Genomic DNA, 14794 nt, shown 5'->3' on the forward strand with positions numbered 1-14794 from the left:
GTGGGGATTCGACGAGGGCCTGCAAAGGAGCTGACGCCCTAGGCTGGGGGCTGAGGGAAGCCCTGTCTCCTGCGTGAGTTAAACTCTGCTCAGCCACGCGCGGTGCTCCTCTTGCTCTGTGTGCATGGTGCTTGCTTCCTGTTGGGACTCCAGACTCCCAGGGAGATGACTCCCTGGCCAGCTCAGCTCACTGCGGGATCTTTATTCCCTTCCAGCTGGCGGCTGTACCTGGTGAACCTGTGCCAAAGATGCATGGACACAAGGACGTACGCCTGGCTGGGCGCCCTGCCTGTCCTGCACTGCTGTATGGAGCTGGCCCCGCGGCACAAGGATGCCTGGAGACAGCCTGAGGACACCTGGGCCGCTCTGGAGGGACTCTCCTTCTCACCGTTCCGGGAACAAATGCTAGATACGTAAGTCGTAGAGTTGTGCTTATCTACATGAATCTGGGAAGACTGACTCCTACATTGTGCACCCGGAGTCCCGGTGGGCTCTGCAGTGACTCCATTCCTGATTCTAATGACAGAACTAACACACGCTCTTTTAACATTTTAAGACATCAAAACTATCAAGAATAGGCTGTGCACAGTGGCTCACGCCTGTAATCCCAGCACTTTGGGAGGCTGAGACGGGTGGATCACCTGAGGTCAGGAGTTCGAGACCAGCCTGGCCAACATGGTGAAAACCCGTCTGTACGAAAAATACCAAAAAAAAAAAAAAAAAAAAAATGAGCCAGGTGTGGTGGCATGTGCTTGTAATCCCAGCTACTCTGGAGGCTGAGGTAGGAGAATCACTAGAACCCGGGAGGTGGAGGTTGCAGTGAGCTGGGATCGTGCTACTGCACTGTAGCTTGGGCGACAGAGCGAGACTCTGTCTAAAACAAACAAACAAACAAAAAACTATCAAGAATACAGAAACAACTTGTAACCTCACAGGCAGCCGTTGTTAGCACGGTGGCATACCTATTTGTGGTTTTGTCCAAATATGGATTCGTGGGTGTTTTATGTACTTAAAAGAACAACAACAAATGATGTGTTATTTATTCTGGTTTACAACCTGATTTTTCCTCTTAACAGTATTTTGTGAACCATTTTTTCCATCAGCAAATACCTGTCTATGTTGTTAAGATAATGACTGCTTAGCGTTCCAGCCAGAGAGAGTGCCAGCCTTGTATTGAGCCAGTTCTCTGTTACAGGACATTTGGTTGGTTGTGCAGTTTCGTTTTTTTTCAGCGTGCTTTCATAAGCATCCTTAGCTTTCTCTGTCCAGTGACTTCACTGAGATAGATTCCTACAAGTGGAACTGTTAGGTGAAAGGCATTGTGAACTCTAAACCATTTATACCTTTACATAATGCTGGCTTAAAGGAGAGGAATATTGGCAGTATATATAATCCTGATCTCTGATTCAAATATAATGACCTCTCCTTTATCACAAGAAAATATTACCAGAGAAAGTTTATGTATTTATTTATTTATTTATTTTTAACTTCTAAGTTCAGGAGTACATGTGCAGGTTTGTTATATAGATAAACTTGTGTTATGGAGTTTTTTTTGTACAGATTATTTCATCATCCAAATATTAAGCCTAGTACCCATTAGCTATTTTTCCTGATCCTCTCCCTCTTCCCATCCTCCACCCTCCGATAAGCCCCAGTGTGTGTTGTTCCCCTCTATGTGTCCCTGTGCTCTCATCATTTAGCTCCCACTTACAAGTGAGAACATGTGGTATTTGGTTCTCTGTTCCTGAGTTAATTTGCTAAGGATAATGGCCTCCAGCTCCATCCATGTTCCTGCAAAGGACATGATTTCATTCTTTTTTATGGCTGCATAGTATTCCATGGTGTGTATGTACCACATTTTCTTTATCCAGTCTACTGTTGATGGGCATTTAGTTTGATTCCATGTCTTTGCTATTGTGAATTGTGCTGCAATGAACATACATGGGCATGTTTCTTTCTAATAGAACGATTTATATTGTTTTTGGTATATACTCAGTAATGGGATTGCTGCGGTGAATGGTATTTGTGGAATTGCCACACTGTCTTCCGTAATGGTTGAACTAATTTACACTCCCACCAACAGTGCATAAGCATTCCTTTTTCTCCACAACCACACCAGCGTCTGTTATTTTTTTACCTTTTAATAGCAGCCATTCTGACTGGTGTTAAGATGGTATCTCACGGTATTTTTTTTTTAAGAGACAGAGTCTGGCTCTGTCACCCAGGCTGGAGTGCAGTGGTGTGATCTCAGCTCACTGCAGCCTCTGCCTCCTCGGCACAAGCGATTCTGCTGGGATTGGTGGTGTGCGCCACCACATGTGGCTAATTTTTGTCTTTTTAGTAGAGACAGGGTTGCACCATGTTGGCCAGGCTGTTCTTCAACTCCTGACCTCAAGTGATCCACCTGCCTCGGCCTCCCAAAGTTCTAGGATTACAGGCATGAGCCACCACGCCTGGCCTCATTGTGGTTTTTGTTTTGTTTTGTTTGAGATGGAGTTTCGCTTTATCACCCAGGCTGGATTGCAGTGGCACAATCTCAGCTCACTGTAACCTCTGCCTCCCAGGTTCGAGTGATTGTCCTGCCTCAGTCTTCTGGGTAGCTGGGACCACAGGCATCCCACCATGCCTGGCTAATTTTTGTATTTTTAGTAGAGATGGGGTTTCACCATGTTGGCCAGGCTGGTCTCAAACCCCAGACCTCAAGTGATCCACCCACCTTGGCCTCCCAAAGTGCTGCGATTGCATGTGTGAGCCACCATGCCCGGCCTCATTGTGATTTTGATTTGCATTTCTCTAATGATGAGTGATGTTGAGCTTTTTTTCATATGCCTGTTAGCCACATGTATGTCTTCTTGTGAAAAGTGTCTGTTCATGTCCTTTGCCCACTTTTTAATGAGGTTGCTTGTTTTTTTTTTTCTTGTAAATTTGTGTATGTTCCTTATAGATGCTGGATATTACACCTTTGTCAGATGCATATTTTGCAAAAATTTTCTCCCATTCTGTGGGTCATCTGTTTACTCTGTTGATAGTTTCTTTTGCTGTGCAAAAGCTCCTCAGTTTAATTAGTTCTTATTTGTCAATTTTTGCCTTTCTTGTGATTGCTTTTGGTATTTTTGTCGTGAAATCTTTGCCCATTCCTATGTCTAGAATGGTATTGCCTAGGTCTGGGCAAAGATTGGAGAAAAATTATGGAGAAGTCCTTAAAAGCACAGGCGACAAAAGTAAAGTGAGATAAATGGGATTACATCAAATCAAAAAGCTTCTGTGCAGCAAAGGAAACTATCAACAGAGTGAAGAGACAGTCCACGGAATGGGAGAAAATATTTGTCATCTACACGTTGGATAGGGGGATTTAAGGAACTCAAACAAGTGAACAGAAAAAATCAGATCTAAAAATGGACAAATGAGTTGAGTAGTCATCTAAAAAGAAGACACACAAATAACCAACAGGCATATGAAAAAATGATCAGCATCATTAATTAGGGAAATGCAAATCAAAACCGCAATGAGATATGGTCTTACCCAAGTTAGAATAGCTGTGATCAAAAAGACAAAAAATAAATGCCAGTGAGGATGTGGGAAAGAGAAACTCTCATACAGTGTAGGAATGTAAATTAGTACTGCCACTATGGAGAACAGTAGTTCCTGAAGAAACTAAAAATAGAACTACTGTATGATCCAGCAATCGTACTGCTGGGGATATATCCAAAGTAAAGGAAATCAGTATGTTGAAGAGATAGCTGCACTCCTATATTTATCGTAACACTCAATAGCCATAATATGGAATCATCCTGAGTGTCCACCCGCAGATGAGTGGATGAAGAAAGTGTTGTCTATATACACAGTAGAATACTATTTGGCCACCAAAAAGAATGAAATTCTGTCTTTCGCAGCAACATGGACGAGCTTGGAGGAGATTACGTTAAGTGAAATAAGCCAGGCGCAGAAAGAGAAATACTGCATGTTCCCACTCATACGTGGATGTGAAAAGAGTTGATCTTCTAGAAGGAGAGAGTAGAATAGTAGTTACGAGAGGCGAGGAAGGATGGGGAGAGGGCTAGCCAAAGGTTGGCTAGTGGGTACAAAAGTATGGCTAGATAGGACGAGTAAGTTCTAGGGTCCTAGAGCAGTATGGAACGACTGTAATTTACAATTTATTATGTTTTTCAAATAGCTAGAAGAGTGGAGTTTGAATGTTTCCAACACAAAGAAATAAATGTTTGAGATAGATATGCTAATTACCCTGATTTGTACACATTATACATTGTATGCATATATGTTGTATCCATATATTTGTACAGATTACAGACTGTATACTTTGTACATAGTATACATTGTAGACATATTTATATGTATATACAGTGCATAAAATGTATTCTCTGTATGCATTTGTATACATTATGTATTGTATACATATATAGAAATATAACACTGTTCCCCATAAATATGTACAATTATTATGTGTCAGTTTAAAAATAATAAAAGCAGCTGGGCTTGGTGGCTCATGCCTATAATCCCAGTACTTTGGGAGGCCCAGGCAGGAGGATTGCTTGAGGCCAGGAATTCAAGACCAGTCTGGGCACATAGTAAAACCCAGTTTCTACAAAAAAACAAACAAAAAAAATAGTTAGGCATGGTGGGGTATACCTGCAGTCCTAGCTACTTGGGAGGCTTACATGAGAGGATCGCTTGAGCCAGGGAGGTCAAGGCTGCAGTGGTAGAAGTCCAGATTCCCTAGAAGTTGAAATAAAAGCATCTTTATTTTCAGGTTCTTGACAGGTAACCACAAACTTTCTCTTTAAGTATAATCTCTCTGAAATACTGAATACTGGGTTATTTAATAGAACAGTCATAATGACCACAGATTAACCCTTCTAAGCAAAATAGATTAATTTATTTTGGCCTTGAAATGGTCTTTCTCTTATTAATGTGCTAGAATGTATTCATTCATTCACTGGATGAATACTTGAAGAGCACCTTCCTTGTGCCAGGAAGTACTACTCAAGGCACAGGGTGTACAGCACTGCTCAAAACAGACAGCTGCTCCTGGCCTCGTGGAGCTTGCATTCTAGCTGGAGAGGCAGGCAGTTAATACATCAGTAAGTCCTATTGATGAGAGAGCTCTGGAAATTCCTCCTTCCCCTAGCCTGGAGGCTCAGGCCACAGAATCTGCTAAGGTCTGAAGGTAGGGTAGGAGAACAGAGGTAATGACTGCAGCACTCTGGGCCTTGCAGTGAGAACAAGACAGTGACCATCCAGTTGGGAAAGGGGCTGGAGAACTGAAAGAGACGCCCCCTCATAAAGCATGATGCTCAGAGCCTGCCGAATGCCAAAGACTGTGGACAGCAGAAAAAATGAGGCAGTTGCTCTGCGCCCCTGGATCCCAACTTCTGCTAAAGGCAGTGTTACGGTCTTGCCTTTAGAAGACGTAAAAGCCTTTGGAAACCAATTCTACTCCTTTTCTTTTTTCTTTTCTTTTTTTTTTTTTTTTTTTTTTTTTGAGACAGTCCTGTTCTGTCGCCCAGGCTGGAGTGCAGTGGCGTGATCTCTGGTCACTGCAACCTTCGCCTCCCAGGTTCAAGTGATTCTTGTGCCTCAGCCTCCCAAGTAGCTGGGACTACAGGTGCATGTCATCACACATCACATGTGGCTAATTTTTGTATTTTTAGTGGAGATGGGTTTTGCCATGTTGGCCAGGCTGGTCTTGAACTCCTGGCCTCAAGTGATCTGCCCGCCTCAGCCTTCCAAAGTGCTGGGATACAGGCGTGAGCCACCCACTGTGCCTGGCCAGCCGTTGGGAACCAATTCTAATTAAAGCTACAACAAAGCTGTACTTCATCTAAACTATTAACTCAGCCCCTGATAACAGAAGAGGCCACTAGATGATCAAGAGAGAAAACAGTCAATATAGTCAGACCCATGGATGGTCCATATTTACCTAGAAAGGCTAGATATAGTAGAAATATAGAGTACCTTTTATTATTATTGCTATTTTTATGTACTTATCTTTAAATATCTTGAAAAGTCTGCAGTAGCATTGTTCCTAAAGATCCGATCGTTCAGGTAAAAGTGGCCTTTAGTATGCAGTGAACCTTTATGGATATGTTTTTCATAACTTCTGTTACTTCTGGGGAACCTTGCTTTATTTCTTTTCCATTGTCAACATTTTGGGTCTCCAGTACTGTGTTCCAGAATCAGCATTATTTAAGGGCCTTCGCTGAGCCCACTTGGGCTGTTTGATCCTGGACACTCGTTAATAATAATTAAGAGGCTTGGCTGGGTGCAGTGGCTCACACCTGTAATCCCAGCACTTTGGGAGGCCGAGGCGGGTGGATCACAAGGTCAGGAGATCGAGACAAGCCTGGCTAACACGGCGAAACCCCATCTCTACTAAAAATACAAAAAATGAGCCAGGCGTGGTGGCAGGCGCCTGTAGTCCCAGCTACTGGGGAGGCTGAGGCAGGAGAATGGCGTGAGCCTGGTAGGCAGAGCTTGCAGTGAGCCGAGATCACACCACTGCACTCCAACCAAGGCAACAGAGTGAGACTCCAACACAAATAAATAAATAAATAAATATAAATAAATAATAATAATTAAGAGGCTTAATTATTGGGGTATATCCCTTTTATTGTAAAATATACATAATCCCCAGTTTACCATGTTAACTCCTTTTCAAGGCACAGTTCCCTGGCACCAAGCACATTCACACTGTCGTGCAGCCGTCAGCACCGTCCACCTCCAGAACTCAGCTTCCCCAGCTGAAACTCCATCCCCATGAAACACGGCCTCCACACTCCCCCTCCTCCTGGTAACCACTGTTCTCCTCTCTGTCTCTAGGATTTTGACTTCTCTGGGGACCTCACGTGAGTGGAATCACACAGGATTTGTCCTTTTGTGTCTGATTTATTTCACTGAGCATAATGTTGTCAAGATTCATCCATCTCAATGAATTCTTTTTATGTATTTATTTATTTATTTGCAGAGATGGAATCTTGCTATGTTGCCCAGGTTGGTCTCAAACTGCTGGCCTCAAGCTATCCATCCTCCTGCTTTGGCCTCCCAAGTTGTGGGGATTACAGACATGAGCCACTGCACCCAGCAGTGAACTCTTTTTTTTTTTTTTTTTTGAGACAGTTTTGCTCTCATTGCCTATGCTGGAGTACAATGGCACGATCTTGGCTCACCGCAACCTCTGCCTCCCAGGTTCAAGTGATTCTCCTGCCTCAGCCTCCCAAGTAGCTGGGATTACAGGTGTGCGCCACCACGCCCGGCTAATTTAGGATTTTTAGTAGAGACGGGATTTCTCCATGTTGGTCAGGCTGGTCTCGAACTCCCAACCTCAGGTGATCTGCCTGCCTCGGCCTCCCAAAGTGCTGGGATTACAGACGTGAGCCACTGCGCCCGGCCTGATTTTATTACTATTTTTTAATATTACTGCTTCTTGTAGAACAGGGCTACCCCATGGGAGCGTGCCCAGAATGGCCAGCAGTGAATTCTTATTCCGTATTCTGAATTCTATATTAAGTTAATTCTCCTTTTTTTTTCCTTTTTTTTTTTTGAGACAGAGTCTCACTCTGTTGCCCAGGCTGGAGTGCAGTGGCGTGATCTCGGCTCACTGCAATCTCTGCCGCTGGGGCTCAAGTGATTCTTCTGCCTCAGCCTCCTGAGTAGCTGGGATTACAGGATTACAGGCATGTGCCACCATGCCTGGCTGATTTTTGTATTTTTAGTAGAGACGCAGTTTCACCGTGTTGGCCAAGCTGGTTGCAAACTTCTAACCTCAACTGATCCACCTGCCTCGGCCTCCCAAAGTGCTGGGATTCAGGCGTGAGCCACCACGCCCGGCCATTAAGTTAATTCTCAATAGGTTGTTCTGTACTTTTCATTTGATTCACTGAATATTTTTGTTTTCCACATAGCCTTTATTTTATTTTTTAAAGTAGAGACAGGGCCTCACTAGGTTCCCCAGGCTGGTTTCAAGCTCCTGGGCTCAAGTGATCCTCCCGAGTCAGCCTCCCAAGTATTGGGATTCAGGTGTGAGCCACCACGCCCGGCCTCAAGTAGTATTTAAATCATTTTTGAATTCGGGACTGTTTCTGTCCCTCCAGCATTGGTTTCCTCCATTTTCCCTCACTGATCTCACTGCGTCTCTTTTCTCCATCCCTATTTCTCTTATGCAGGAGCTCCCTACTTCAGTTTATGAGAGAGAAGCAGCATTTGCTGAGCATAGACGAGCCTCTCTTCCGGTCCTGGTTTAGTCTGCTACCTCTGAGTCACCTGGTTAAGTATATGGAAAACTTCATTGAGCACCTGGGTCGTTTTCCTGCTCATATCCTAGACTGTTTTTCAGGGATTTACTACCGGCTTCCGGGACTTGAGCAAGTCTTGAATATGCAGGTTTGTGTCTGAAGTCGGCTCTGGAGTCCTGGCTTAGCAAAAGCAGACTAGATAACTAAACATGGAAAGCTCAGGATTCTTATTCCTAAAAAACAGACAGTGGGCTGGGTGCGGTGGCTCACGCCTGAATCCCAGCACTTTGGGAGGCCGAGGCGGGCAGATCACGAGGTCAGGAGATCCAGACCATCCTGGCTAACACAGTGAAACCCTGTCTCTACTAAAAATACAAAAAAATTAGCTGGGCGTGGTGGTGGGTGCCTGTAGTCCCAGCTACTCAGGAGGCTGAGGCAGGAGAATGGCGTGAACCCGGGAGGCGGAGCTTGCAGTGAGCCGAGATCACGCCACTGCACTCCAGCCTGGGCGACAGAGTGAGACTCCATCTCAAAAAAAAAAAAAAAAAAAAAAAAGAAGGTCTCATGTGATGCACTTCGTAGCTGCCATTCTTCCTTTCACATTTTTTGGTGGAGAAAATGGTATAAGTTTAAATCCTGAGTTTTATCTGTAAAAGAGGTAAGATTAGTATGTGAGCACCTTAAAATTTGTAGGAAGAAAACAATGTATACCATATTGATGTTGGATTTTTTTCAGCTCTGTTTTAGCAATGACAGTGGCATTGTGATTCAATCTTTTGTCCTGTTTTTCTTTTTTTCTCTGCCTTAGGATGTTCAGGATGTTCAGAACGTTCAGAACATTTTAGAAATGCTGTTGCGACTCCTGGACACTTACCGGGACAAGTAAGTGGAAAGCACGATGCAGTCTCTCCCTCACATGCGGCCCCTGGGGGCTTCCTCTGACCCCTATAATTGGCCGTGACCCACATTTGCTGTTGTAACAGCAAGGTCATAAATTAATATGTGGCCCACTTCTCTTCTCAGGTTATTAATGTAGTCGTCTGTTTTTTGTTTTGTTTTTTTTTTTTTTGAGTCAGAGTCTTACTCTGTTGCCCAGGCTGGAGTGCAGTGATGCAATCTTAGCTCACTACAACTTCTATCTCCTGGTTCAAGTGATTCTCCTGTCTCAGCCTCCCGAGTAGATGGGATTACAGGCGCACCCCACCATGCCCAGCTAATTTTTGTGTGTTGGTTTGTTTGTTTGTTTTTTTGAGATGGAGTCTCACTCTTGTTGCCCAAGCTGGAGTGCAATGGCACGATCTTGGCTCACTGCAACCTCTGCTTCCCAGGTTCAAGTGATTCTCCTTCCTCAGCCTCCTGAGTAGCTGGGATTACAGGCGCATGCCACCACGCCTGGCTAATTTTTGTATTTTTAGTAGAGATGGGGTTTCACCATGTTGGCCAGGCTGGTCTCGAACTCCTGACCTCAGGTGATCCACCTGTCTGGGCCTCCCAAAGTGCTGGGATTACAGGCATGAGCCACCATGCCTGGCCATCTGTTTTTTTTTTTTTAAAAGGGAAATAATAGATATCAGCTGCTAAGATTTGGGTTTATCTCCCCCTGATCTTTTTTCCTATACATTTTTCCCTTACTTGTAAATAGTCACGATACTGCATATGCATGGTGGGCGTTCTGCATTTTTTAAATACTTAGTCAGTTTAAGATAAAAATCAAAGGTAGCTTTATATAATTATCCAAAATCGTTTGCTCCTGCAAATTTGTGACCTCTGATACCCTGAGGGGTCAGCAGACAGAATGCAGAACCACTGAAATGTGCCAGTGAGCGATGGGATGCGTATTGTCTGAGCTGTTCTCTGAGTGGCTCGGGCACTTCCAGTCTTCGTTCACCTCCTTTGTTCACGTCTCTGCTGATGTTGATCCAGCACCTGTGACTTGAGGATCCCCCCACAAGCTCCCTATCTCCCCACCACTGTGTGTCACATTCTCAGCCCAGGGAGTCCTTTCTTACACCGCCTTCCCAGCCCCCTCCATCAACTCTCCTCTTAAGCTCCTCCTAAGTGTCCTCTTAAGTCCCTCCTGAGTCCCCTCCTGAGTCCCTCCCAAGGCTCCTCCTGAGTCCCTCCTAAGCCTCCCTCTGAGTCCCTCCTGAGGCTCCTCCTGAGTCCCTCCTAAGCCTCCCTCTGAGTCCCTCCTAAGCCTCCCTCCTGAGTCCCTCCTAAGCCTCCCTCCTGAGTCCCTCCTAAGCCTCCTTCTGAGTCCCTCCTGAGGCTCCTCCTGAGTCCCTCCTAAGCCTCCTCCTAAGTCTCCTCCTGAGTCCCTCCTAAGGCTCCTCCCGAGTCCCTCCTAAGGCTCCTCCTAAGTCCCTGCTCTGTCCATGTGTCCCTCAGAAAACACAAAACCCAGGCTCGGCAGAGCTGGAGCCAATTCCACACGGGCTGCACGCTCTTCTACTATTTCTTTCTCTTCCTCCCTCCTTTCTGTTTCTTTCTGAATATTTTTTCAAATTTATGTCATATTTTAATGTCTAGTAATAAACATCCCTTGCTTTTTTTCACATCCTGGAACGCACTGAGGAGTGTTTGGACTTGCTTTGGTTAGAACAGTTGAGACTACAGAGACAAAACAAGAGGACTTTGCTTCCTTTTTATCTTAGTCACAAGTTCAGGACTGACTGAGATTTTCCAGACGTTAACCTAGATAAGGTCAAACAAATGCCCTGTTGGTAGTTATTTTGAAGGAAGGGGCTAGTCATCAATGGTTACCGTTTTCTGGCTTCTCCTAAATCCTTGCCGGGATTTCTCTTAACTCTTTGCGGGGCAGGATTCCCGAGGAGGCCTTGTCACCATCCTACCTGACTGTGTGTCTGAAACTGCATGAAGCCATCTGCAGCAGCACAAAGCTACTTAAGTTTTACGAGCTGCCAGCCTTATCTGCCGAGATTGTCTGCAGAATGATTAGACTTCTATCTCTGGTGGTAAGTGGAGTCAACACACAAAGTATCACACCCGGGATAGGTGCGGAATTTCAAGCAGCCTCAATTTGGAAAGGAAACAGACTGATTCCAGGGTGCTGGGATGAGATGGAGCGGTGGTTCCAGCAGTGAACATTTCTTGTGCACCTGCTTGATGCTGGGTTCTGTTCTAGGTGTGGGGGGTGTCAGTGGGCCAGGGTCTGCCCTTCTGCCACCTTGGGCTCTCATGGGAGGGGAGGCAGGGAGTTAATGTGTGGCCATCAGCTGGCCATGGGGAAACCAGAGAGCTGGCGCAGGGGCTGGGGGTCAGGCAACGCCACGCGGAGAAGATGACTTTTCTTTTTTCTTGATTCTGTTGTTTGCAGAGAACTATGGGGACCATTTTCCTCCCAAAAAATACATGTCCAAACATGGTCTTTCCCACCTTCTTTACATTGTAGCTTGAATACAGTAACAAAGGCCATAGCACCGCACATCTGTCCCCCACTGCATGTCGCGTCCCAGGTCTGACGGCAGGATGACCCGGCTCCTCCGTCCCAAAGAAAGCCACTGTTGTGACTTCTCCCATGGATCGGTTTTTTTTTGTTTTTTGTTTTTTAAGACGGGGTCTCACTCTGTCGCCCAGGCTGGAGTGCAGTGGTGCGATCTCGGCTCACTGCAAGCTCTGCCTCCTGGGTTCACGCCATTCTCCTGTCTCAACCTCCCAAGTAGCTGGGACTACAGACGCCTGCCACCACGCCTGGCTAATTTTTGTATTTTTAGTAGAGATGGGGTTTCACCGTGTTAGCCAGGATGGTCTCGATCTCCTGACCTCATGATCCGCCTGCCTCGGCCTCCAAAGTGCTGGGATTACAGGCTTAAACCACCACGCCCGGCCTCCCATGGATCAGTTTTACCTGTCTTCCAGCTTTGACCTTTCTGCCTCCGACTTTCCCCACTCACCCCCATGTCTCTGAGCTCTGTCTGTGTGGTGCAGAGATCGGCAATTCCTTCTTTCCCGTCTCTGTGCAGCTTTCACCCACTTGAGTTCATGAGTTTCAGTTTGAAAGTGATGTAAGATTTAATGTTTAGACTGATCATTTGTTTGTTTTTTTGAGATGGAGTTTTGCTCTTGTTGCCCAGGCTGGAGTGCAGTGGCGCCATCTCAGCTCACTGCAATCTCCGCCTCCTAGGTTCAAGTGATTCTCCTGCCTCAGCCTCCCAAGTGGCTGGGACTACAGGTGTGCACCACCACACCCAGCTAATTTTTGTATTTTTAGTAGAGACGGGGTTTCACCATGTTGGCCAAGCTGGTCTCAAATGCCTGACCTCACGTGATCCACCTGCCTTGGCCTCCCAAAGTGCTGGGATTGCCGATGTGAGCCACTGCACCCAGCACAATTTTTTTTTTTTTTTTGAGACAGAGTTTCACTCTTGTTGCCCAGGCTGTAGTGCAATGGCATGATCTCGGCTCACCACAACCTCCGCCTCCTGGGTTCAAGTGATTCTCCTGCCTCAGCCTCCCGAGTAGCTGGGATTACAGGCATGTGCCACTAAACCCAGCTAATTCTGTATTTTTAGTCGAGACGGGATTTCTACATGTTGGTCAGGCTGGCCTCCAACTCCTGACCTCAGGTGATTCGCCTGCCTCAGCCTCCCAAAGTGCTAGGATTACAGGCATGAGCTACTGCACCCGGCTGATCATTTTTTAAAATCTTACTTCAAGTTAGAACTGTGACGTTAGTGATAGAAAACAATTAAGTGTATGTTTTAACTTTCTTCCTTTCAGTTTTCTTGTGTTAAAGTACCGCAGACACAGTTTAAGAATAAATGTCATTGGTGAGATGATCATGTTCTCCGGAGTGGCTGCTATTTAAACCGCCACAGGCAGCTGCCAACTTCCACATAAACTGTGTTTAAGGAATTTGTCAGTTACTTAGGATTTATTTTCTACAGAAATAACTATCTTAAATGTTGGCTGGGATCTCAGATAAGTTTAATCCATATTATGGACAAAATACTCTCTACCTGTGCCATAAAAGCAAACAAACAAACAAAAAACCTTTGCAATACTAAAATTAAACAAAGCAAAAATACGTGACGCATGTTGAAGAAACTTTTAGGTGGCTGCTGCTGTGAAGGCTCCAGGGTTGACGGACACTTGGAGAACAAGGTGCCCGTGTCAGGCTCCGGAGGTCTGTGCAGCCTCTGAGCGGTCATTCAGTTTGTTGTTATTGGCCATCGCTGCCCAGCCCTGTGCTGCTGGATTGTTCTAGAAGGAGCTGTGCCATTGGGGGGATTGTTCTAGAAGGAGCTGTGCCATTGGGGGGACCTTCAGCAGTGCCTGTTTCGTTTTCTGCCGGCCCCCGCCCCCTGCGTGCTGTGCTCTAGTCACTCCTGTGCCCAGCCCCCTCTGCGGGCTCTCTTTCACAGCAGCACCTGCATCCTGGCCCCTCTTACATGCTTTGAAAGCTCCTGCCTGTATCTTCCCGCCCTGGCCCTTCCCAGGTATAGTGATGCTGTGTTCCCCTGCCTGCTGTGGGCTTTTCCTCTCTCCCACTCTCGGGCAGCCCCGCCCAGCAGCAGCCCTGTCCACTTGCCCAGCTGCCTCGAGGCGTGGGCCTCTCGGTGCTTCCAGTGAGCACCTGAGCATATCCAGGTTCTGTGGCTCCTGACACTTGCACGATGTGCGGGGCTGTGCTTTAAAAAAAAGATCACACACTTGGCTGGGTGTAGTAGCTCACACCTGTAATCCCAGCACTTTGGAAGGCCAAAGCAGGCAGATAACCAGAGGTTAGGAGTTCGAGACCAGCCTGGCCAACATGGTGAAACCCTGTCTCTACTAAAAAATACAAAAATTAGCCAGGTATGGTGGCATGCACTTGTAATCCCAGCTACTTGGGAGGTTGAAGCAGGAGGATCACTTGAACCCAGGAGGTGGAGGTTGCAGTGAGCCAAGATCGCGCCATTGTACTCCAGCCTGGGTTACAGAGTGAGACTCTGTCTCAAAAAAAAAGAAAAAAAAAGAGAAAAGAAAAAGACCACACATTAATCCAGGACTGTGGGGCTCCTCCCAGGAGGAGGTGGCCCTGACCCCTGACCTGTACGCTTCCTGGGAAATGTGCTTCTGGGGAGGACAGAGGGAGGAGGAAGGAGAGGGAGGAAGAGGAAGGCAGGGGAGAGAAGGGAGGCATTACAGGAGGCTTTGAGCCCAGGGGAAGAGGGGTTTTCCCTCTGGTCTGGTGGGTCTGGCATGGAGGCAGGGGGAGGGCATGATGGGAGCACAGTGGGAAGGGGACCCAGGTTTACCTCCGGGTCAGGAGCCTGGCTGTCTCCTGTGTCTAAGGAACAGGCCCGGGAGTCTGCAGGGCCCCTCTCTGGGGCGTGCTTTTCCCCCTCGGTCTCCTGGGCACAGCCTGGGGACCTGCTCATTGGCAGGACAGAGGCTGCCTGGGCTTTCAGGGGAGCACACAGATGCCGCTCCCTCCCTCCCTCCCTCTTTTCTCCTGTATCTCCCACATTCAGGGTGAACCCAGAAAACCCTGGGGAATGGAAGTGCTTTGGGAATGTGGGCTTCTGCCAAGGCCTGTGGCC

The 14794-nt window shown here is 46.5% G+C and overlaps 1 protein-coding gene across 7 annotated transcripts in view; it reads left to right on the forward strand.

Annotated features, from left to right (window-relative positions):
* RNF213 (ring finger protein 213) overlaps positions 1 to 14794 on the forward strand; it is a 136064-nt gene that overhangs the window by 39486 nt on the left and 81784 nt on the right. For all 7 annotated transcript variants that reach the window (XM_063599454.1, XM_008956539.5, XM_008956536.5 and 4 more), the window contains 4 exons: positions 216 to 413; positions 8181 to 8397; positions 9058 to 9131; positions 11071 to 11224. In XM_063599454.1, the coding sequence (XP_063455524.1) occupies positions 216 to 413; positions 8181 to 8397; positions 9058 to 9131; positions 11071 to 11224 (643 nt within the window). The remainder of the gene's footprint in view (positions 1 to 215; positions 414 to 8180; positions 8398 to 9057; positions 9132 to 11070; positions 11225 to 14794) is intronic.

The sequence above is a fragment of the Pan paniscus genome, chromosome 19 (genome assembly GCF_029289425.2).
Source record: "Pan paniscus chromosome 19, NHGRI_mPanPan1-v2.0_pri, whole genome shotgun sequence".
NCBI lineage: Eukaryota > Metazoa > Chordata > Mammalia > Primates > Hominidae > Pan > Pan paniscus.